This window comes from Cariama cristata, unplaced genomic scaffold, assembly GCF_000690535.1.
Source record: "Cariama cristata isolate BGI_N322 unplaced genomic scaffold, ASM69053v1 scaffold20877, whole genome shotgun sequence".
Classification (NCBI taxonomy): domain Eukaryota; kingdom Metazoa; phylum Chordata; class Aves; order Cariamiformes; family Cariamidae; genus Cariama; species Cariama cristata.
The window spans coordinates 86,279-112,209 of record NW_009628691.1 but is presented as its reverse complement, the minus strand read 5'-3'; the positions used below and the strand labels follow the sequence as shown (position 1 = coordinate 112,209).

Genomic DNA, 25,931 nt, shown 5'->3' with positions numbered 1-25,931 from the left:
ATTTTTTTCTCAAGCTTAGAGAAATACTATGTGAGGCAATATGAAACAAACAAAAAAAATCTTACTTTTGTACTGAATTCTGAGAGAACGAAAATAGCGTAAGATAGAAGTTAAATGCTTTGAGAAACAGACCATGTGGCTGTTCAGGCAACTGATTAGACAAGTTGTGTGGTATTTTGTTTTCAAAGAGACTTACTTGGTAATAGATGCAGAGAAGAGGCCTGGGCTTTTCTAGCAGAGCATGTCTACTGTATTATTTTCGTGTTCCCTTCTTTGTGTTTTGAAGGAGAGAAATTATGGAAAAATGAGATGTGTTTTTTATTTAGCTGTGTGATCTCACTGTTACTTTCAGACTTGTAATTTATAGGTTTCCAGCAAGCTATGGATATGCTGCGATAATAGTAACTCTTATTTTTCTTCCCTCCGTATCAGCCTTCTGCTGCGGTTCACAGATGATACATTCGACCCGGAACTTGCAGCAACAATTGGTAAGTATGTGCTGATGCTACCTTAGAAAAATTTATACCAACTTCAGTACAGAATTGTAGTTTGTTCAGACTTGCCTAACTGGTAGTGAAGTTCAGACGTGTGTCCGCTTCTCTGTAAGGAAAGAATGATGTGGACAGTTTTAGCATGTGGGGCTCATTGGTGTAGAACATTGACTGTACTGGCCTGTAGTTGTCCCCTTTATGCAAAAACGTATCCTTGGCTAGGAAAACAGATACAAATAGTCACCCTTCACCATGAAGATGGAAGTCATAGGTATGGGCAGTGAAAAGCTCTAATGGAACAACCTGCAGTTCACTGTTTACTGGCATTTCAGGCTATAATGGAAATGTAAGAGCTACTGTTATGTCTCCTACTGATTTATCTGTGCAAGATAGCTATAAAGTTGTTTGAATAGTTATATTACTGTCGAACTTGCGTTCTGTGTAATGTGATACTTGGTAGCTATCTTAAGAAGACTTAAGACTCCCTTTAATAGGGGATGTTAGCTCTTGCAACTCCTGACAATACTAGAGTGTACTGGACTCTTTGTTGCTTTGCTTTCCCTCTATAAGAAGGAAATTACAATGTGGCTTTTTCTCTTCTACTTAGTAATCAGTTCCTTGGCAGCTAGACTCTTGAGAAAAATGGAAGAGACCCAAGAATCTAGAGCTGCTGGGAAAAAAGCCATGATGTGTCATTGCTGTGTTGATATGATGCCTACCAATAGTGAAGTCAGTTGTGCCAGAGGAGGGTGACCCAGAATGCAGGATATATTATGTAGATGGTGGTCAAAGGAGGCAAAATGTGATCTGAGAACATGATGCAACTCTGTGCCAAATTAATAACTGAAGTAATGGAAAGTAGGACTCTTCCACACGATGCATTTCAATTGCATTTTTACTTTCTCTGTAGGAAGAGTTCTGGCTGAGGACTTGTACCAAATTTTTTCTTTGAGTTCAGCTCTTGGTAAACAAAGCTAGCTCTGTCTAATTAGTTAAGAAGTCAATAAATCAATGTATTCTTCATTAATGTTAAGATACAGGAATACTATTTCATGTAAAGCACTGAGCAGCCAAGTGGAGGAGCATGGCCTATTTTTGTTCATTTCATTGCTTGTAAAAAAATGAACTTATGCAAGTAGCCTACCTGAGTTCATGAGGGAGGATAGCATGGATGGAAACAGGAATGAAACAGACCAGCTGATGAAGATGGCAGTCTTGTATTCTAATCTAAATCATTTTGGCACTGTATGTACCTCAAATCATGTTACTCTCTTGGTGTGTCAACAATGTGGGCCAGAAAGTCAGTGCAGGATTGCTACTTGAGCTTTCATGATGTTTTGGATGCCATTAGACTAGTTCGGTCTCAGTGTGGGCATCTTTATTGTGTTGTGGTAGTTTTTTTCTTAATTGTGTGGGTTTTTTTTTTTTAATACTGCTGTTCATACATCACACTCTCTTCTGATGTCAAAAACTGACATCAGTGCACTATTTGAATAGCTAAGGAATTATTTCGTGAAGTAATTTTTCCTCTTTGGGATTTGTCAAAATGTACAACAGCATGTGTGATAGCTAATTGTTGGCTGTTAAATAGCAACTACTCAAGATTTACTACTGGCAGGTCCTACCCTGCTCTGTTTCTGATGTGGAAAAGGAGGAAGAATACTCAATATGAACATTACTTCAAATAGAGTTTGAGTTCTGAAACAAATATAGTAGTCTGCAATGAACATGATCATTTGGCCTGAAGAGGAAGTTTCTAGAGACTGCGCAAATGCTGGCCTAGATTGCCCTAGCTGTTAGGCTCCTCTAGCTGATGTTTGTAGTAGTATTGTGCAGTAGTGCTACTGTGACCCCAACTGTGAAAGTCCTATAGCATGGTGTGTGCAGCAGTCATGTGGGATAGCAGATTCTTTTCTTGTAATTTTTTATTCCACTTAACTGGGAGGAGAACAGAATCTGTGTTGTTCTTATTTGTTTTCTTGTTTCTTTTTTTTTTTTAAACTACTAGGCTGTGGCATAGCAATATGTTAACCAGAAAGATGGCAAAGAAGCAGCGTGTCAGCTTTAGATTCAGGGCAGGATTTGTTGTTCATATAGATGAAGTACTTGAAGTGAGTTCTTGGAGATAATTGTTTCCTGCTGTACGAAGACAGATCCTAGATACCAAATTCAGGTACTCACAAGATCGTGAAATGCCAAAACACTTCGTGAATCTCAACCTGGATTTCTTTTTGTGCTGATTAAACCCTATTTCATTTTGAGCTTGGAGATGGAAGGGTTTTTAAAATAATTTTAAGACTTTCCTGTTGAGACTGCAGAGTATGGTGCTTTTCCAAAATGAATGGATTGACTACAAATAATGCTATCTTTCAATGTCATCTACATACTGACTGCTGAACTGGTTAAAGTGACTATATTTTTTAATTTGGATTAGAAAGTGAAGAGATGACATGCTATATGTTTAAAAAAAACCAAAACAGCTGCACACAGAACCACAACAGTGAGGAAAGCCTTGACTGCAGCACAACTCATCCCTTGCAATGACCTATACCTTTGTAGCTTGTACAAACCTACTGAGTGCAATTTAAACGACACGCTGAATTATTGTTTTGTGGGTTTTTTTTTTCTTCAGAATTTTGTAAAAATCCTGTGATATTCTCAGAAGAATTAAGCTGCCTTGACCAAATAAGTATTTTGACTTGAGTAGCTTCGGTTGGATTAACCATGTTGTATTCAGCCTAGCAGATCGCCTATCCTCCTTGCATTCTCTTGAGGCTAATTTATTCACTGGGCTTTATCACATGGATCTTAGCAGACTAGATATACCCCAGTATTTTCTGTTGTCCTTACTGCTCATGCTTGTCTTTACTTGTTTGCTCTTTGTGTGAGAGATTCTAGGTAAGTGTTCAGTGCAATCTGTATTTCCTAAGTAATGTGTTGCACAGAGCTGATGTCTCTTAACTTTTTAGCCTTCCTTGCACTTAGAGTCTTCCAACTCTAAGCTGTCCAACTTGTCAGTTACCTACAACACAAATAATACACTTTAGCTGATTTTGCACTTCCTGTAAATACAGCATGGCATACTGGCCTAAATGTGAGAGCAGCAGGAAGGTGATAGAGTTATTCCTTGCAGACTGTCAGTCCATAGTATGTTAGTGTGTAGCGCTGAGTCCATTTGGTTGAGGCGGTAGGTGTCAACACACAGGAGTACAGTCTAGTAGTGCTGTCTTGTTTCTGGCTGTCTTTCAAGGCATGGTAGAAAGCGCTGTCAACTTTCTCTTGTCAAGGGTAGAAATGTCACTCTTGTAAGCTCAGAACTGACACCTGTGAGACAAACATGTCTGTATTTCACTGAAGTATTTAGGGAACATAAGTACCCTGTTTGTTCAGTTTAACAAGATTTTCTTGAGCCCTGCATTTTTTCTACTTGTCTTTTATGGCAGATTGATAATCAAAAACCTAGTTATTTAAAAGATTCCTTTTTGCTAACTGGCTTTGGTATGTGTTGACCTCCTTGGTTTACTAGAATTATATTTGCCATGTCTTGATAACTTTAGAAGGTATATTTTGGTGTGCTATTGGTTCATTTTCATACTTTTGCTTTTCAGTGATCAGTCTATAACACATGGGGTTTATTCACTATTTTAGTTTCTTAATTTACTTGTATTGCTCATGCAGAATTTAAAGCATTATCTTTTGATTTTAAGCCAGCAGCAGGGCCAATATGAAGGTGTATATGCACTTTGCATTAAATGAAAATTGTAGAACTGTGCAGGTGCAAGATACTGAATCTATTTACTGAATGGGAGACAGGATACTGTGGCTTCAAAATACATGTAATACGTTTGTCCTAAGGGAAAAAATTTTCTGAAACTACTATGACGTTCTTTTGATTTGTTACGTTAAGTATCTGATAGATTTGTAATATCTACAGTTACAGGTTTTTGGTGTGAGACTAATGGATAAGAGAATGCGCTGTAGGCTGTTGGACATCCTGGCTGAGCAATGGTGATTTTTATGGTCTAGGAAAACAAATATGCAGTTACAGTGGAAGAAGAGATTCTGTTAGTCTAAAAGTTACTGCTGAGTGCTAAAAAATTGGCAGGACAGGGTGTTCTTTAGGATCACTTTGAGTCAACTTGCTTGCATAGCAGTCTTCTATGAACTGGGTAAAGTTCTAAGAACTGTTGTTTAAAGCAAATTTAATAGTGACTTTTCTTTTTTGTGAACATAACTCTAGAATAATGTACCATCCTTGCACATGGCATGGATCATTATATTACTGCTAAGTTAGGGACTAAGAGTCTTAGTCCCTGAAAAAACAAGAGTTCTGTTCAGTTACTGCAAAAGTTAGTGTACTTTGGCAAAATTTTGCTTGAAGTAGAGAGTATGGGCTTCTTCCAGTGCAGAATGTAGTCTGAAAATAATTTGACACTTCAGGGAACACTAATGAGCTGAAGCTGTGAAACAGTGGAATAAAAATTGTGTGCATTTTTTTTTTTAAATAAAGCTCTTCTTAGACTTTAGTTGTAGTGAAGTTGTAAATCTGCTTACAATGTGCAGTTTGTTAAGCATCTTATATAACCTCTGTGACTTTAAGTTGAATGTATTTTGGTCGCTATTTGCACTTGTTTGTAATCTGCATGGCCTTAGGAATATAAGTGCAGTGCATTTATCATGAGGCCCTACTTAAACATTTTGTTAGAACAGTTAAAACAGAAATTCTTGTAGCAAGTACAATGACTACCATTTTAAGTCCAAGTGCAAAAAATTTGCTGTTATACTTGAAAGTTGTTCATATAAAGGTGTCAACTTTCAACACTACTGCTACGTTTCAGGGCTGCTGCCTTGTGAGGAGTGAGAGTCGCTCCAAAATAATTGAAACATACTTCCAGTTACTTGCTATTGGTAACCTAAGGACTAAATTACAGCAAAATGGATCATGACTGTACTCAGCTTTTCAAACTGATGTGTGTTGCTATATCCTTTAGATTTGCACTTTCATTAACATCTTGTTCGCCTTGATTTGAGTTTTGTGCAGCTTGTCCTTGGGGAAGTGATAGGCTACTAGTTTCTGTGTATTAAAAAAAAGAAGGAGGAGGGGAATTTTCAGATTTTGAGGTAGATGACTTATCACCAGCAGAATTGTTACCATGTTGTCTGTGTTTTGTTGGTGGTTTTTTTTTTTTTTTCCCCTTGGTCACTGAGCATGGTGTTGGTGAGTCCCTGATGTTGCTGGAATACCTGTAAGAGATGTACTGCATGTTCAAATCATCCAAAGCTTATTTGACCTGTTTGTTAGAGGGATTACTTCATCTAACATTATCTCTGGCAGGATAGCAATCATGTAGTAGATGAGTTTCTGTCTGTATTGGTTTACCTCCGCATGATCAGCTTGATGGGATGTGGTCAGATAGTTTGAGATAGGTAAACAGAACAAATAGCTGCCTGAATGCAGCTTGCTTCTTTATTTTGAAGTGTTGATCCTCAAGATCATGGACATACTCAAGGGGAACACGTGTATGAGTAATGAACAGAAAGTTAATCCATTTGAATTATAAACTTGAATATTTGTCCTGAAATATGTGCTTTAATACAGGAAATGTAGTATTTACCTTTCATAAAATATTTTGAGTCAACGTCTTAAGAGGCCCTTATGCTTTTGCAAAAGCCTGTCAGCAACAAAACCTTGAGTTTTGAGCAGGGTTCATAAATAGCTAATGAATCTTACTCTTCCTGGTCCTGTCAAAACACAGCTTGTTTTCTGAATTTTATTTTTTTTCTTTTTTCTTTTCTCTTTACTTTCTTTTTCAAAAATAGCCGTGGTATGTTTGAAGAACTAAAATATTTTTTCTCCTCTAGGTGTGGACTTCAAGGTGAAAACTATTTCAGTTGATGGAAACAAAGCTAAACTGGCAATATGGGTAAGTTCTTAAATGTATTGCTTTGCTTCAGGAATAGTGAAGACTTGTATAATGTACAGTTTGTATAGAGTGCTATTTAATGTGAAGGTGATTTGGAGGAATGGGAGGTTAATACTGAACCATTCAGAACGTGGAATGAACTGTGGGACAACTGGCTAATGGGGCAATTCTGTTGCCTATGAGCTTCTTCTGCAATGCTGATTCCGGGTCTGGTTGAGGTAGGAGTAGAGAAAAGGAGGAATAAAATGGTATTAAATCAATTGGACTTTAAAGCAGTGAATGTGGCCATTCCTAGATTTTTTTTTTTTTAATGATTAATTCATTGTTTAACTTGTAAAGAGTTAGCCTTCACTGATCTGAGACTTCCCTGTATATGTCCTTCTTGTCTGTACTTGACAGGTTTTAAAAGGGTGTGCTTCTTAACCTAAATGTTTAAGGCAAAATTTAATATTGTATTAATAGGTTAAGAACTACTGTTGCATGCTCAAATTATGCTCAAATGTTACCTCTCAAAACAATTTTTAGCCTAAAAACTTCATAGCCCTCATACAAAGCCATTATAGGCTTGAGGTCAGTGTTATTTGTGGTAGAAGCAGCTGAAAGAGGGAGAGTCAGTGACTGTAATGCTAGCCTTAGAGCATTTAACATATACTCTAGTTCAAAGCGGAACTTCTAAATTCATGGCAAGTGAAGAGTGAAGTACTTCAAGCTTTTTTTTTTTCCAAACATTCCCCATTCTGCAAACCAGCCCCCACACTTGTGTGACTTGAAGCACCTTTTGAATATTCAGATCCAGTTGTGACTCCTTGTAGCAAGGCAGAATAAAACCTTGTTTCTCATATGAGCAAGATACCTGACCTTTTCTTCCTTGGGAAGTAGTAGTGGAACATGAAATACATATTACAATACTTCTGTTGCTTTGAGGGTGTTTAATCTCTCGACTAACAAACAGGACTTATGTTTTAGTGTGATAATAGTAATCATCACTAAAATAAATGGATTTGACGAGGAAAGTAACTGCAACAACTTGACAGACAAATAGACATATAGGAGGAAAACCAGACTGATGAAAGAATGATGAGTGATCATGGGATGGAAAATGTTACATAGGACTAATTTAGGGTTTATCTTCTTTTGTGTTGGTGAATATGAAGAAATAATTCTGAGGTAAACTGGCAAAGAAAACCTTGTAAATGTGTATCATGACACAAACCCAGTTTGCGTGGGACTGACTGAGTGACTTATAGAATATTGAAAGTCCAGCTCAGTTGTTCAGGTTCTTTGGCAGGGAACCATTTTGAATCCACAGTGTTTCATGTATCGCTTCTAACCTGGGGTAATTTGGATGCAGTTATTTAAATCTTCTATGCATAAGTCTGCAATAAATGTGCACTCTAACTTAATCTGATAAGAAAATAGCATTCTAATATTTGTGTTTTTGCAGAGCTGTTGACACCTTAAATTTGAGAATGTAAATTCAACTTTACTTAAAACCAGAAAAACCTCCGACTTGCTTCTGCTAAGTCATAGCATGTTAAATGCATCTACTCTGGCACTGAATCACATTTAGTTGGACCGAGGTGATTGAAGTGAGGGAACTAGTTTTGTTGCCATGGGTTTTGATGCTTGTTAGAGAATATTAGTGTTGCAGCTATGCTGCTTTCTTGCTGGTTGCTGCTGTACTAGCTGCAGAACAAATGCTTCCACAGAAATAGCTGGACTATATAGCAGTAAGATAGCCATTTACTACACCTAACACTTTACAGGTGTTTCCCAGGACAGAATACATAAAATCTCAAAGCTAATATGCAGTAAAACAGCAGGGGAGGGTATAAACTCAGGTAATCTGGTAGTTGAATATACTTTGAATCTTACTTAGTATGTTCATTAGAAGCAGAATACCTGAGAGCTAAACTAGATTCTACTGAAATTCTGAGTAACAGAACTTTCTGAATGGCTTTTTAGGATACTGCAGGTCCGGAGCGGTTTTTACATTAACACCCAGTTACTATAGAGGTGCACAAGGTGTTATCCTAGGTAAGTAATAACTTTGCATGCTATTTTGAGTAAGTTTGTGGTTTTCTCATGCATTGGAGTTATACAAACTCAAATAACCTTTCTATAATATCTAATTGATATTAAAAATCACTGTGTCTGTGTTGAACAACTCCTTTATTAAAGGATCTTGAATATGGTATCTGACCTCTTTCCTGTGTAGTCAATCTCCCCAGCCTGAGAACAACTGATTTTTGCATGAGATTGAAAGCTACCACTATTTGAAGGGATAGCTTGGAGCTGTCCATGTGCTGCCAGGAATTTCCTTTTATTTATTACTTTTGGTTTTTGCCTGTGCTTACTAAGCCCAGAGTAAAATAAAATAAAAAAACTGAAAAAATTTTCTCAGTGTTCAGTATGTGTACAGCTTTCTCTTTCTTCTCCCTGTTCCTTTTTCCTAATGAAATTAATATAAACACTGTGGAGTCTGGCTGGGATTTTTTGCTGTTTGTGTCTCCATACTGATGGGATGTTACACAGTCAGAATGGCTTAGAAAAGACTAGCTGAGAGCATAAAAAGCATCAATCTGCGTGGGAGAAACCCAGTCCAAAACACATAATTGCAACTTCACAGTGAAGTCACTTTTACTTTTCTTTCGTATATGGAAACCTGTTAATTAGGCACTGAGCTCTGAAGTTCCGCTTCTCCACTGCTAGAAGTGAGAAGCTTACTAAAGTAAGGGCAGGGAAGTAGTTCAAATTTTTTTTTTTTTGAAGTTGTGTCTGGCTTGAGAGATTCTGGGTAAGATACTGTGTCCAATTAAATTGTTTAACTTAGAATAACCTCTGTCACAAGACTTCCTGGTAAGTTTGGTTTTGTATGTACTGTTTCCCAAATCTTGAGTTGCATTATCTTCCTGGTATAGCAAGATGCTGTCCAGGCATGTCTTGTCAAGTCATTTGGTTGCTGGCACTGAACCTGCCACTTACCGTTGAAAACTGTAAAAGTAAGCACGTGCTGTTTGGGGGCTAGAAATTTATGCTCTCATTTTATCTAATAATTTTCTCCTGACTCTTTCTTTGTTAAATAACTTCCTAAAAAGTAACTTAGGTTGTTTTATTTTTAAAGCAAATAGGGTGGGTTGTGCAAGCGAAGCTGTAGATTTGATTGAAACCAACTATTCATACCTGTCTGCACATGCAATGTGAAGATGAAGGAAAAAATACTTTCATAGCTTGAAATGGTAGCTGTTAGATAGTTGCTGGGTAGTGAATTTTAGGTTTAACAAAGTCTGCTTTTTGTCTACTCTTTTTGCTCCTAGCATAGCTTATTACGTATATCCCACACAAATGCTAAATAGTTTGAAACACAAAAATGCTGAAAATTCAGTAGTTCACTGGTATTTGTGAGGATTAGTTGATCAGTTTTTTTTTTTAGCTAAATCGGTAGCATAGCAGTGGTGTTAAACAAATCTTAATTATCACTAACTCAGTGCAGAAGGTCATGCCATCCTCTTTGTGTACCTTTTGAGTGGTGATATTAAGTATCCTGTATCAGGGGTCTGCAAGTGTAGAACTCTTTGGAGAGTGGTAGTCTCTAGCCTGTAAGCTAGGATTAGTTCTCAGACAAATTAGTTTGAGAACAGTAGATGAGTGAATCTTAGAGTTACTCTGCATTAGTATCATCAGTAATTTGAGCTGGTGGATGTTCAACTTTTTTTCCCCAGTTACTGTTTTGCAGTAAGTAAATTGGAGTCCTTGGGACTCCTTCAGTTTTCCAATTCAAAAGCTGTAGTTTTTGCTCTTTTTGTAACGTAAACTGTATTTTTTTGAAAAATATTGTGGAAATAATGTTGCTAATATCTTTCAGTTTATGATGTCACGAGAAGAGATACTTTTGTCAAGCTGGATAACTGGTTAAATGAACTGGAAACGTACTGCACAAGGAATGACATAGTGAAAATGCTAGTTGGAAACAAGATTGATAAGGTAAACTGAATTCAACTGCAGTAAGTAATCTGTTGGTGTATTTTGTTAATAATGCATATTAATGCTATGTCTTATTATAGGAAAACCGTGAAGTTGACAGAAATGAAGGTCTCAAGTTTGCAAGAAAACATTCCATGTTGTTCATAGGTATGTTACAGATATTTGCAGGGTTCTTGCTTGATTTTTGTTACATAATGAAAAGTACCACTTCTGTAGGACTGATAGTCTTTATACGTACAATCCAACTAATGATATTTCTTTGCTGCAGTAGGTACAAAGATAATAGATATTCCCTTTTTTTTAAATTGTCCGTAAATATGTCCAGATACCTAGTCTGATTGTGGATGAGTATACTGAAATTCAGAAGGATTAAGGGTGGAATACAGACTCTGCTGTAGTCAAAAACTGGTTTAGGTTTGGCGTTTTGTCTGACTACTTTTCCCAGCTGACTTGCTAAATAAATAACAGAAGCAAAATGAAAGAGGGGAAACTGGTACTAGTGGCCAGCTTTCAGTGTACGAAAGAACTGGAACTCGACAGAAATCTGTATTGGAACAGGTTTGTAAAAATAGTTAGGAATATAATTAACTTATAAATGATGGGTGGGATTGAATAATGATGTAATGACTGGAGCAAATATGTTGGTCTCATCTTGCTGCAGAATGAGATGGGTCTTGTAGGCGAAGCCTTGTAATGATAAAGTGGGTGGTGAAGTGGTTCTTTATGCATAAATTTATTACATGTTTCATTTAAGGATCAGCAGGGATTACTTTATAGGATGACTCCAGTAGCAGAGCAATTCATTGATATGGCTTTTACTTAGGCTTATGTTCCTCATCTCTGACTCCTCACAGAATCATCAGGGTTGGAAGAGACCTCTCGAGATCATCTAGTCCAACCCCCCTGCCAAAGCAGGTTCACCTACAGCAAGTTGCACAGTGACATACCTTTGTCTAGTACCTTGCTGTATTTCATTTTGGCTGCAGTGTCAGATGTGGAAATAGAAGCTCAAAGTTGAGGCACAAGCTGTTAAGTGCATGGAAGATGAAAAGAAACATAAAAATTAAACTGTAACTATATATATCTGCATGCTAGGTATGCTAAGTATCTGCATCACTGTCTAGAAGAACTGGGCAAGCCCTAGTAGGACTGAACAGTTTCAGATGGTATCTGTTGCTCTTATACCCTGTGAGCAAATTTCTTGGGCTTAGCCAAAGAAAGGCTCCTGAGTGAAATTACCTAGTATTCTGCTAACTGAGAAGAAATGAGATCCCTTATTACTTTTTATCAGATGAGTTGTATCGTGAAGGCTGACCCAGAATCCTACGGTATGGATCCTTACTTCTTATGGTATGGTGGTACTGCAGTTCCAGCTAATGTACAGAACTGAAATACAGAACAGCAACCAGGTTTATCGGACATATTAAGTTAGTAGAACCCTCCTTTCTTCTTACTGAAGCACGTTCCACAGAAAAATAAAGCTAAGCTGTAGCTGTCTCCATATATTCTAGTGACATTCAATTCAGAAGCTCTTCTATTAAGAGTCTTTTGAGGTCCTGCCTTATGTGGCAACAGAAATCTGCGTACCTGCTAATTTTGGCACTGCTATGTTATTATAGAATATATTGTAGAAGTTGTAAGTCTAGATTGAGACTTAACTAAAAGAGAAATACCTAACAAGTTACTGGAAACTATGCTAACACTTGACTTCTTGTGTCCCTTCTCCAGAGGCAAGTGCAAAAACATGTGATGGTGTACAGTGTGCCTTTGAAGAACTTGTTGAAAAAATCATACAGACTCCTGGACTGTGGGAGAGCGAGAGCCAAAATAGAGGTGTAAAGTTATCAAACAAGGAAGAAGGATATGGAGGAGGAGGAGCATGCGGTGGATATTGTTCTATGTTATAAACTTTGGGAAGTTTATTCTTTGCATATTTAAACAGATAGTGACATCTTTCTGTACATAAATTCATTAAATGCTATTTTTAGGGACCTTGCAGTTTGCACATACTTGTTTTGTATCATGGCAGTGAACACTTGTAGAAAAAAATGTTCTGCAGCTTTCCCAGTTTAAAATGTCATGGTAAGCATGCCCAATTTGCAATCTCCAGGTTTTTATAAGTAGCATAAATAATGTGCAAGAACAAGTGCACTAAAAATTTTATGACTGTATACATTCATCGTGTAACTATTCTAAACAAATCCATCTAACAAACACATTGCTGCATTGTCTGCGCTTTGTCTTATTTTTAAATAATCTTGAAATTATAGAACTATATAGTGTGCACAGATCTTGAAAACAGTGTGAGCTATAAATGTAACATTTCATCTCTTCTAGTAAATGCTTTTTTATGGTATTAAAACCGGCAAGATTATACAGTTATTAGACAAATCTGCTAAATTTTTGTCTTTCAGCAGAGCTGTCTAAAATACAAATTGGCACAGGCCGTAGTTGGTATCAGCACCTTCTTGAATAGATGCTTTGAAAGCTTCCTTTGCAAAGCTGGGGGACATCCTTTTTTATTTTTAATCATTACTTCAGTTGACAGCTTAACTGGAGTTTTAATCCTGTGATATTTATACACTAAATTTATGGTAGTCTCATGCTCTAGGTTTTTATGATGCGGTCTACTCCAGACCTTGCTGTAGAAAGTCTTCATTATTGGCAAGGGGTCTGAATGACATCTTTGTTCTTTCATTGTGAATCAATTTGCCACACTTCAGTACAGATGCCTAATTTTCCTAAATGTTTGTAATATAACTTTTATCTCAAACTGTAGCTCACTGTGGCTGTGGAGATCTCTATCACATGTCTGCTTTGTGCGGCTACTTGTTCGGAAATAAAACTTCCTGTCACAGACACTAAAAGGGAAGCTATAGGACTTCTTGATCTCTGTATGGAAAAATACTATTGCAATGAGTATTCACTTGAATTTACTGTATCAAAGCCAATGGTTTGTTTCAGAAGACTTGTATAGACTAATAAATTTTTTTCCACAGTATTCAACTTTTCTAACCTCTTCCTATTGTAGAGCTATATTTTCTAGCACATACAGTTTATTCAAGGTCACTTCTTATGGACAAATTATTTCTGATTTCTGAAGGATGAGACAAGCATGCTGTGTTGTTGCGTGGGGTTTTTTTTTTTAATAATCACCATAGTGCAATCAGTAACTGAACTATTGGGCAGTTTCTTGTAAATATAGTGAATGACAGTACCTTTTATTACTGCAAGGTTTTGTGTAAATGTGAGCATACATGATCTGTATTTTGCAGCAGGTCTTGGCTGCTTCTGTTAAAATACACTTTATTCTTCACAAGGAAACTTTGTTTTCTATTCTGTTTTACACTTGCTAGAAAACAATACCAAAATTTGAAGACTTGACCATGCTAGTTGTTTTTACCAAATATTGTATCTATAGTATTGTTAATGTAGTAGGATAATTTAAATTTGTAAATGTAATATTAAATATGCATACATATTGTATTAAAATGTTAGGTTTGTATTATTGTTTCATGCAGAATATGTGGGCTGAGCAGATCTTGTTTGTTAGCATTGAGGTCAAAGGATTTTGGTTTTTGTAGGCTAGCAGTAGAGGAAACTCATAGGAGCATTAAAACTCTGAATAGTGTATTTTAGTATTATTTCAGTAATATTAGGCAAGTATCGCAATGCTGGCAGATGCCTGTAACATATTTCCATACCTATTTTCCCCATAGTCTAGGTGCATCCCTATGTTGAGAAGAGACTTAATATTCAGTTTCTCACAAAAAGTCCTTTTATCACAGGACCTGGATTCATCTTTCATTCTGCCTTTGCCAAATCTGACAGCTCTTGTCAAAGGGAGGAACTGCAGGGTACTCTGAATAGTGGTATTGTTCTGCAAAAGAATCAAGCCATTTGCTCCTTCTTTCCCTGCAAAACTTTTCCGGGAGAGGAGTGTTCTGAAACAGTGTATTTAGTGAGACTGAGAGCACTTTTTTTAAAGCAGATGTTTTCTATTTGACTTGCAACTAGCTTTTCTGTCTTCATCTTTTAAGCATGTTTGGTTATGTCCCTGAGGAATGGCTTTTCCTAGAGTCTCACGTCCTTTCCTCATTGTTCTGTCAAGAAGCTGTGTACTGAAGCGGTGGGTTCCTGTGCTTCCAGTATCTGTTAGAGCGAATTTAGCATCAATTACTCTTACTCTGGTACTCTTTTTTTTTTAATAATCCTCCTCTTCTCTCTCCTTTTTTGGGGGGGGCGGGGCCAAGGGGGGAGCTACCATTTTCCAAACAAGCCTGTTCCTGTACTTTCAAAGTTGTTTTTCCCTTTTGCAGGTCAGAATTGTATCATCGTTATCTCCAAGTGCACTTTTCGTTGTTGTAGCTGTAATGCAAGCATATCTGAAACTGTTGCAAGCTGTATCATAACCTCTGCTTAATACTGATTTAAGCCTGTGTCTTTGTGGAATATTGAGTTTTGCAGTTGGAGAAGTAGGCGCAAGAGATCCTTCAGTCTACTTCAGTAGGTAGCTGAGGGATAATGTATAACCTGTGTAATAATAGCTATTGCTTGCTCTTCATCAAGTAATTAGAATGTGTCCATTTCCATGGCAGATAGTTACCTCAGTCTGCAGCTTTATAAGAAAATACTAAACCAAAATCTTACATGGCTGTGAAAGACAGTTAAAACTGAAGTTGCTGCCAGTTCATTTACCCTGTAGTCAATTCTAAAAATATTGACCAGCAGTTAAGTACTTGTGGCTGGCAGAGATTTTTATGTAGTCTTTACACTAGCCTGGAAGAATATGGTGTGACAGTTGCATCTTCTCAAACTTAGACTTGAGAATATTACTAACTGGTTTTGTCTTGGCTTTCTTCTTCCACTGTTTTAAAAAGAGAGGTAGGACAGGCTTCTAGTGGAGATTTCAAGAGGCTTTTTTTTTTTTTTTTTATTGCTAGTGGAGTTTCTATCCAGACTACAGCATCACTTTTCCTGGTCTCCTGCTGTAATAATGAAATCAACAGCTGCCTCAAAATAAGTATTAACAAAATGAAAACGTGAGTTCTGTAAGCCCCCAAACAGTACCAATGACTGTCTCATCAACTTTGGCAGAACGTCTGGAAACAATGGTGTGTTTGCTGCTGTCACATACCATAGCGGTAACCGCTCTGTATGCCTCATTTTGTTAGTTTGTTTGTTTGCCAGGGATAACCTGATGCATAGTGTGAACTACAATAATCCTTCTAATCTTACTCCATAGTTTAGTGTGGTAATTCTGTTCTGAGACTGAACTGGATGCGTTTTTTCAAATGCTTGCAAAACTTGGGCAGCATGTGTTGTGATCAGCACAAGTTACTACTATTTAGCTACTGGAGGATTGATACAAACGTTCAAGGTACTGCATCCAGCCTGTACGTACTGTCTTGAACAAGGCTCCTGTAGTAATTTTCAGTGTCTTGCTGTCCTTCATGAAAGTGTGAATAAGCAACATTAGTATGAGCAAGGCTCTTTCATGTTGCCAGACAAATCTTTGCATGGTTTTCAGAGCTAGTTGAGCCTTCAAAGACAAAATATAAGGTGTTTTTCCTGGTGGCTTTCCAACAGCATTAGCTTTTTGGGGGAAAAAAAAAAAAAGAAGAGAGAAGCTCTCCATTAAAATGATTCCAAGTTTTGTAATGTTCCCACATATCTTGCTCTTGAGTACCTATGGCACCTTAATTAAAAATTGATGAAGGGTTATACAGGCAAAGAACTGTGAAGGCATGTTTCCAACTACTGTGTGCTTGTGTTCTGTGGCTGATTTTAATGCAAGAGTAAGATTTGTCCTTGCACCTGAGTAATGTCTGGTCCTTTCTGTTAGAGTTAAAATGGTCATGGTGATTAAAGATTGATTTTTTTTTTTTTTCTCGTGCTACTAGTTTCTGTAGCATCTATGCACATTTTACATAAGAGAGCAAAATTCCTAGTGAAGTTCTAGAACTCTTGGGCTCTAGTTCTTTATTTTAGAAGCTTTAAAAAGAAAAAAAAAAAACAAACAAAACCCAAACAAACTCAGAAGAAGCCTTAAAATGGGAGTTTCAAATCATGATTGGAAGGAAACTTTTCTAGTGTTTTCTATGTATGATCAGCTCTGGATTTACTTGGTTCTGGGAACAAGTCTGGTTGGATCCTTTTGACAGGAGTGCTTGGTTCCCAGTTCTTAATGCTTGTCAGGCTGGACTTTCTGATCTGAGGAGTGTGGCTATCAAGATGTTCATGACAGCATGAAACTTGTTCTTTAACACAGCTAGATCTGGAGCTTCTCATTACTGCTTAGGATTAGGAGCAAAGCTGTAAACTGGGGTTCAGGGAAGAGCAGTAGAAACTGCCCAACTCTGAAGGCAGTTTTAATAATACATAATATATACACGAAATGTTATATAATACACAATATATGAAGCATATTTAATGTAATGATCAAAATTACTTTGTTATTAATATGCTTTATTAAAATATATAACCAATATATAAACATAATGTGTATATTAATATATTGGTTAGAGTATATATCATCTCTGAGTTTCAGCTTCAACCATAAATAATTATTTTAATTCAGGGTAGGTATGACAAAGATACAAAGCCTGTGGGCAGGTGTCATCCAGAAGACCAGAAGGAAGGATGCCTATGGAAGCAAGAGTTGGGCTTTATGTACTGATAGTGCCTGAGCTTGGTATGAAATCAAAGCTGAAGTTCCAGATTAATTGGGTACTCAGGATGCCAGAGGTCAGAGATCACGTCTGCCTAGGTATGATTTGACTTAGATTCTTCTCCTGAACAGTACGCTGAACACAGAATGGTTGAGGTTGGAGGGGCCTCTGGAGGTCATCTGATCTAACCTGCCTGCTCAAGCAGGGACAGCTGCAGTTGGTGTCCTGATGGCTTCTGAGTATCTCCAAGGAGGGAGACTCTACAACCTCCCTGGGCAACCTCTGCCAGTGGCTTGATCATGCTCACAGTGAAAAAGTGTTTCCTGATACTCAGCTGGAACCTCCTGTTTGTGCCCATTGCCTCTGCTCCTGCCAGTGGGCATCGCTGAAAAGAGCCTAGCCTGGCTCTGCCCTCTTTGCACCCTCCCTTCAGGTATTTATATACACTCATAAGACCTCCTGTGAACCTTCTCTACTCCAGGCTGAACAGTCTCAACTCCCTCAGCCTTTCCTCATGGGAGAGGTGCTCTTGTCCCTTAATCATCTTTCTGGCCTGCCCTTGGTCTCTCTCCACTATGTCCATGTCTCACTTGTACTGGGGAGTCCAAAACTGGACATAGGGCTCCAGGTGTGGCCTCACCCGTGCTGAGGAGAGGTCGAAGATCACTGCCCTCTGCCTGCTGGCAATGCTCCTCTTAATGCAGCCCAGGAGGCTGTTGGCTGCCTTGTTGCGAGGGTGCTTATGTTCATTTGGTGTCTACTGGGACTCCCAGACCCTTTTCTGCCCAGCTGCTTTCCAGCTGAGTGGCCCCTAGCACCTACTGGTGCGTGGGGTTGTTCCTCCCCAGGAGCAGGACTATGGCAATTCCACTGGTTGTGCTTCATTTAGTTCCTGTTGGCCCTTAAAAGGGAGCTCGTCCCTGGGTGGGCTCGAACCACCAACCTTTCGGTTAACAGCCGAACGCGCTAACCGATTGCGCCACAGAGACTGATATGTAGTGGTTGTCTTCAGAAGAGCTGAATTCCTGATTGATAACTGCTGATGGTGGTGGCTGTATGTGTTGGACAGTGACAGATCAGTACTGTTGGCACATTGCTGCAAAAAACCTGGTATGGTAAGAGATGGAGGGGGAAGAAATGCGGTTACCTCCTATGGGGTGTGAAAGATGAGATTCTTTTGGTTTGAAGAAGTAGCTATTCCTCACCACTTACCTCCCTCAGGAGAGGAGTGCTTGGGGTCACGTTGTGCTAGGCCACGCGTTAGTATTTCAGAGGTGGATCAAAAGCACTGTTTCTCTGGCCGAAGCTACAGAAAGGCCCTGCAGTTCCCACATGCTTTTTGTGCTTGTGGGCATGGCTGTAAGAAGTCTAGAAACCTGCGTGGCTGTGAAGGTTAATGCAATTAAAACAAAACACAGGTACACTTCAGAACGTGGATTGAGAGACATCCAAGATGCTGACTGCATCTGAGAACTGGGGGTTAGAGATGAGGTAACACTTGGGCAGATATTAAGGAACAGTGACGATTTCATGGTGAAACTTGCATTTTTACTTTTTTAAAGTTTCATACCTGTACTACCTCAAAGAAAGCACTGTTAACTTCTTTGTAGTGAGCATATGTATCTTTCACTGTCATCACCAGCCAGGAAGGGAGGTAGCCTTTCACTCGATATGCCCTCGTGTATTGATGGAAACTAAAGCATATGAAATACTGAAAAACATGACAGGAACTGATTTCTCTTCAGCTGGTGAATCTGTACCTGTTATGTCTACTTTCCTGGTGGAAGAAAGCTGTCTGTTTTAATATCTTAGCCTTTTTTGTTGTTCATTTAGCAAAGAAAATACAGCAAAGTGTTGGCTTGAAAATGATTGAATTGCTTTTAAAAGCTAGGAAACTTAATCTCTGCAAGGTTGCACTTTGGCGTGCTGCTGACATTATTGGTGAAGTGCTCCTGTACTGAGCTGCATAAGCATAGGAAGATGTGTCAGTAATTGTTTTAGAAGGAGTTTGAGCTATTATCTTTTGAAGGGATAGGCACTGGTACGTGGAGAAAAACGTACTTTCAGTAGTAGCTGCAGCGGATAGCCTCTCCTAGTATGGAGTTCGACAGAGCGCAGCTTCTTTTCCCTTCCCCTGGTGTTTTGAGCAGTACTGTAAAGGAGTCTATGCCATGTGCCTCAAAGCTGTGGAGCAGGTGTGTCCCACAGGGCACGCTGGGGTCTTGCTCCACCAGCTGCTCCCCTCAGAGCTAACGGAGATGGTACTCAGCTCCTGTCTGGCCTGGATGCCCGGGTGTCTTTCTGCTGGGATCCCTGGCACAAGGCAAAGGTACAGATCCAGGTTTCATCCTGAGCTGGAATTGAAGGGTAGCTGGGCTCTATGGGCCTGGGAGCTAAAATGTCCTTGTGGGTGGCAGAGTTTAAATGTAGCTATAGGGTACATAGGGAGGAGTCCCGAAAGTTGCAGAGCCAAACTGACTCAATACAGGACCTTATGTTTTTTTAGTGAAGTGTTAATAATGGTCTCTCAGTTTCCAATATAATCTGTTGGAGGACTGACAGCATTCAAGCTTTGGCGATAATGTTTGAATTAACAAATTGTTGGTTTTCAAGACTGCAGGCATTACTCATACAGATTTTTCTGTAACTTACGGAGTTTGAGTCAAAGCTTGCAGGAGACTTACTAAATTAGCAGATCTAGTTGGAAGAAACAAGGCATGGAGTCCTTTTTCAGGTGTGTGAAATGGCTGCAATTATGCTATTATCGCAGCGTATTGCTGTTTCTTGGTTTGAACCAGAAGATACTACAGTACCCTTTTGTGTCAGGTCTGAATGTCTGTGCCTCCCTCTGTATATGTAGCAATCCAGGTGGAAAGATGGTAAATGAATAAGGATGTGAAAAACATCAGTGACTGATCAGTAGACAGAGGTGGCACAGACGTGGGAGGTAGTTCAGGTACCGGTGGCAGTCTGGCTGAGGTAACGCAGAGCTCAATAGTTGAACGTACCCCCTCCAGAAAGCAGGCTGCTTCCTGGGTCTTCTCTGGTTTGGTGCTGCAGGGACAGTATTTGGGAATGGGCCTGCTCTGGCTGTGAGGTTTGACTGTCCGACCCTCCTCCAGGGGCAGGAGCACCTTCCTACCACCCTATTTCTTTCTCCTAGGATTGCGTGCTAGCTGGCAAATGGAATGAAGGAAACTTCTGTTGTTTCACAGGCAAATGTGATGAAATTTGGTGAGCTGGCTAACAGATTTCTATGGACTAAGCCAGCAGGTGAGTTTAACCCTAGGAATATCCTGCCAGCTTCTCTTCTCCCTTTGGACAGTAAGAAAAAACCATCTTCTGGTCTTGTAATTTCCTTTTGCCTAGAGAGGAGAGGCGAACTGTGTGAGGCTGGAGCAATCAAAAAGAAGTGTAAAGAAATTTCCCCTGTAAGTTGCAGATAGATGGCAGTGATACCTGAAGGCCTGCAATGATATGCTTCCTTTTTCTTGTGCTCCTCAGAATAGGAGTAGCAGTCTTCTGAGCTTAGTGGAAATTATTTGCTATGTATTTCACAGTAGTAGTCAGAAGCAATAAAAGCATTGAAATGCGTTTGCCATGCCGTCCAGAGAAGCCAAAATTATTTGACAGTATACAGATTGGAACATTTTATCGTACTAGCTTGAAGCCTGAATACATCTTTTGTTTGCAGACTTAGTCTGGGAAAACAGAGCAGGAAAGGACTTTAAGACACCACGGTAGTCTTTCTCTCTACCCTAAGAAAGGATCAAGTACACTCAAACCATTCATGTATCTAAAATATTCTTACAAGGAATCCAACAATGAAGATTTTATTGCCTCCACAGGCAAGGTTTTTGGAACCTTAATAATGGAAAGCTTGTTCTTCTGTTTAACCTTTATTTCCTTTGCTGTAATGACAGCATGTTTCCTTATCTGGGACTTCTGCTGAAACCTGTGTTTGCTAGGTGATGCCCATGTGCCTAATGGAACCCAGCGGAAGATTGTTTCATTTATGACATGTAAAATAAAGAAGCAGTTGCATTTCCTGCTGGACAGGAAGGCTACCTGTTGTAAAGTGATGCCTTTTCAAATTTTGTTTTTGTTTTAGGGTAATACAGTACAGAACTAGTAATGTAATCTCTTTCTGAGCCTGTGCCTCTTTTTCTAATGCATCAGTGTCTGTGGAAATGAACCACATCAACAAGCTTGAACCTGGTAATAGACTTAGTTCTTGATGTGGCTCTGAGGAAAGCAGCTTAACTGCTCTGCGTCTCTATTTTGTAAACAGGAGAACAGCTCGAAGGCTTTTTTTGTTCACTAAAACCTGAGGTTTTTAGTTCAGTGACCATATGGTAGTCCACATATTTCAGAATGTCTACTTGGAGTTTTGTCTCCTACCTGAGTCCTGAAGAGCTGTGGTATTGTTAGAAGCCACTCCTGAGCCGAGGCAAATCCTTGGGGATGATCAGCCCCAGTTGTGCCCGGCTGCAGTAGAGCAGGAGTCAAGTCAGCCGACTTGGAAATGCATGAAAACATGTTAAGGGAAAACAAATGCTGAACCCCTAATTTTTCTGGCAGATGGGTTTGAGTGTTTTTTCTGTCTATAAGTAAATCCTATAATTGAGAATTGTTTCAGTTCAGTTATTTAAATCCATGTTTTCTTGTTTGCTCTGTGCTTCTGCTTCTGTCTTGACCCAGGCCTGTGCTTGATGACTCCGTGCGCTTTCCCGCTGCGTTTAGCCCTGGCAGCACCATGCGGTTCAAATCTTTTAGAGTGGCTGCTATTAATATGTTAGCAACCACATGTAAGTGATTAACATTAGTGCAGTTTCTTTATACTTAGTGGAAAGTTCTAGGTCTAATGTTAATTTAGTAATAAAAGGAGATTAGATTGGGAATATTTTCGGGATGTTCAGTCTTATAGGCATGGCTGAAAAAGGGAAAGGAAGAAATCACATGGTGCTGAGACAGCAACGTAGTTTAATGGCAGCTTATCCTAAAGAATACCATGATATTTTGTAATTACTTGCACTCACTCTCTGCATTGCAAGAAGGATTACTTTGATATCTCAAATAGGGGTATTATTAAATAAAGCAGTTGCTATCTGTTAGCAAGGGGCTATGTACCTTCTGAACATTTTGCGGCTCAAATCATGCTCTAGAAATGTGCACTGTGTTGAAGGAAAGTGCTGTCTTCTCCCACAGAAGAGACAGAAACCCATCCTGCACTATCAGAGCTATCAGTGATAGCAGAGGGGCTAGAAAAGAAGTGCTCTGCAGCTTGACCTACATCTATAGTGCAGGTAAAGTCTTCTGCGTCCATCCTTGCAAGCAGGATGCGCTCTTTATCCCCCTTGATTCCTAGATATTTTTACAGCATAACTGATATGGGGAGGTGAGGGAGCAAATTGTGGGGGTGGGGGTGGCGAGGAATGAAAAAGCAGGCCTGTGAATATTAAATAGACGATCTGCTCCTTTCTGCCTCCCCCCAGCCCCAAGCTGCTTGCAAGACAGATTGACATAAAGGTCCTTCTTTAGGACTATGCCATTGCTCAGGTGCATGTGTGCACTGTATGAAAAATGATACCTAATCATGTGTAAAATAACTTTAAGATGTGAGAGTTTGTGTGTGTTCTTGTGCTCTGTAACCTCTGCCTCCCTTCCAGACTCTCCTGTAGGCTTTGCAAGGGTTAGATGAGTTTGCCACCAAGCAGAACTCTTTCCTCCAGAGCTTTTATCTTTAAAATGACCTATTGAAAAATTCCCCCTTTGCCTGTGCACAACTGACTTTTATGAAGTCCTGTCAAATCTCCTGATCCCGTTTTGGTCTTTTGGTGCAATTTACTTTTATCCCAAAACCCAGGTCTCCAAATTTGCCAAAGAAAACACCGGGCACTATAGAAAGACCATTTTAAATGAAGCTATTCGGAGAAGCCTGTTAGGAAAGTAAAAAAGTAAAAGAAAATTAAAAAAATAAAAGACAAAAGGCAATGTGTTTTTCATATCTTATATATATGTTAAAAAAATCTTTATGCTCTGATTAGAGACTAAGTGGACCCTTGAAACCACACCCTCTTTCCTTACTGAAATTTTATATCTCTCAGTTAATAAGGGGCCATGAAAGTGCTGGTATTTTTATTTAAAGACCAATGTGAACGTTATAATAAGATATTTTCAGGCATAACTAAGAAATGCCACTAAATGAGACTTTCCAAGATGATATGAGAGAAAGAATATACTGTATTTGTCTTGGGCACCTGCAGCTATCCATTACCATAGCATGTGAGCTCTCTGCAGTCATTAGCCCTCTGCAGTGCTTCGAGATGGGCTTGCTGAGTCACTGCAAGATGGGTCTTGATTTCTGTACAACCATTTAGATGGCAAACTCCCTTTGAGTATTTTGGGCACAAATTATCTGCGTAAAATCCCACAAGGAGACAGAAACCTGCAGCTTGAACTGACGTGCCTGAGTTCCCACCTAGTGTCCTTGACCTCAACCAGTTCTTTTCCCCTAGTTCAGTAGTTGTAACTTCATGTAATAGTTCAGTAACGCTCTATATAAGCTTTATCTGGACATGCTGGGCCTATGGGGAAATAGGGATTATGGTCTGACCCAGGAGCCATTAGTTTGTGTACCCAAGGCTGGCTGTGCATGGTTGCTCTAGTGATGTGCCTTTGGGTAAGACAGCAGATGCAGTTATGCTTCCTCTGGATTAGAGCAGATTTCAGTTACGGTTTTGCTCTTGGAAAGAATGATGTGGAGAGAAGGTGCTGGATCTATGTGCCTTTTCAAGGGAGTTATCTTACTGAATGATCCTGATGTCTCTGTTAGGTTTCTTTGCCCTTCTTCTCAGCAGTCTGTCAAAGTTTGGGTGGGTTTTTTTGACTGTTACTAGCAGTGACTTAGAATTTTTACAAACTCCTGATGAAAACGGAATGCCCGCGGTGTCATACCTGTGCTACTGTCCAAGGTTCCTGGCTGACATTTACCTTGTGAGCAACATCAGTTTAAACTATTGAGCGCGGGGCTTACAGATTCCATGTAGCACGGGCTTTTTCTTTAGACTATCTGATCATGATGTGTCAAACTCCTGAAAACTGTGTCATTTTTCTTGCCACTTTTTTTGTGTTCACCATGAAGAAGGAAAGCAGATTTTCCTGATGAGACCCATTTCCAATAAATGGTGCTTAAAAATGTTTAGTTCTGCCAGCTGTTCTACGTTCTGGCCAATCTCATTTAAAGACTTATGTTCTTGACTTGTCTCATGTTGTTATTTGTCCCTCACCCAAGCCGTTTTGTGCAGTTACATGCAACTCTGGAGGCTATAAAAGCCTTTAGTAATCCTTTCAGTCCTTGGTGTAATTCTACTCTCTGGTTCATGACTCCTAACAGCACAGTGATTAAAATATGCTTTAATTCTTTATTAATGGCATACTGAATCATCTTTCTACTGCATTGTCTGGGATTAATGTCTGCATAGCTCCAGATCTTCCTACTTGCCTTTTTGGATACTGATACAGGACTATAACTCCTCTCCTTCATGGAATTTTGGTGGAATTCAGTATTTATTAGACATAGCTATCAAATGACAAGACATCATCTCACTCTCCCTTCACAGGCAATCCTTATCTGAAATCTTGCTTTTCTGTCATGCAGTAACACAGAAGCTTGTGGAGCGATTTCCCTTTCAGATCAAAGGCAAAATCTCTCAGCAAAGCTCCCTGACATTCTGCAAATGCAGCTCTTTGTGCCTTACAAATGGAGAAACTGAACCCTTGTGTACATGCTGGCTTCAGGCTTAAGCTGACGTATTTTCGTTTATCTTAGTAAGCATGTTAAAAATCACACCTTTAGTTAAACTGGTTCAAGCTGGCCACGTAGAGAAGTCCAGAGATGGAGCACACAGAATGATGACCTTAAGACTGGGCAAAAATGATGACTTTATCCTGCGGTGGCTGAATGGCTCCAGCTGGCTTTTGTTGTATCACACAAGAAGCCTCTGTCTGAGGCAGGGTCTGGATTAACAGCCCGGCTGGTTTGTTCCCTTTCTCAGTACACTGCTCCATCTGACTTTCTGGATGCTCTGAAAATTACTGTAAAATCATAGGTGAGAAAGTAACTTCCACAAAGAATAACTCACCACAATAGGCGGATCTTTGCAAAGCAAGGAAATTCTTAAAAAAAAAAATAAATAAATATTATTAATCACAGAGTAAACCAAGGGAGATGAAGAAATGCAGCACGGCGGGAAGAGCAGAACTGGTTTTGGACCAAGTGCTTTTCAAAGTCTCTTCCATAAGATGGCAGCAGCTCATTTTGTGAACTGGACTGGGAGACTGATGTGAGAGGGTGTCAGCGGGAAGCCCTACGAAACAGGCATTCGGTCTTCATAGGCTTCATCTCTATTTGCTTGCTACGCGTCCCTTATAGTTATCCCAATATAGATCAGCTGGAACCTTACTTTATGTGCTAAATCATTTTCTGTTGTTTGGTACAGTGGTGATTTTATTTAACTTTTTTCTAAATACAGGCACAGATGCTAAGAGGCAAACTCTGCAAGAGAGTTGTTGGTATCAAAAGACACTTTTACTTTCACAGTGGTAGAGTGTGCGGGATGCAGGGAAAGTGACAGGGCTGTTTGGCTTATTTTGGAGTTTTCAAAATCGTTTGACTTTGCAGAGTTATTTTGTTAATAACTACCCAAAGCAGCTTGAGTTCTGTGAGCAGAAGAGGCAGAAAAACAGCTGGGATTTTCTCTCCTCAAAAAAATGGAGATCCGTTTCACGACAGTGAACTGTTTCAGTGGAATTGCTCATTTTCTTTTGAAGAGGGAGACTGTGGAGTGAGGGCATTCCCC

General features: G+C 39.3%; 1 protein-coding gene and 1 non-coding gene across 2 annotated transcripts; one reads left to right on the top strand and one right to left on the bottom strand.

Moving 5' to 3' along the window:
• Positions 1 to 432: 432 nt before the first annotated feature.
• Positions 433 to 13,902, top strand: LOC104165330 (ras-related protein Rab-18-like; the record flags this gene model as incomplete). Its single annotated transcript, XM_009704922.1, is given in 7 exon segments — positions 433 to 488; positions 6,354 to 6,415; positions 8,381 to 8,402; positions 8,405 to 8,452; positions 10,281 to 10,399; positions 10,480 to 10,546; positions 12,128 to 13,902. Coding segments are annotated over 7 exon segments (553 nt in total), but the record flags the coding sequence as incomplete, so codon positions are not given.
• Positions 13,903 to 17,985: 4,083 nt separating this feature from the next.
• TRNAN-GUU lies at positions 17,986 to 18,059 on the bottom strand. The gene has a single exon. It is a non-coding gene; the product is annotated as a tRNA-Asn (tRNA).
• Positions 18,060 to 25,931: the final 7,872 nt, after the last annotated feature.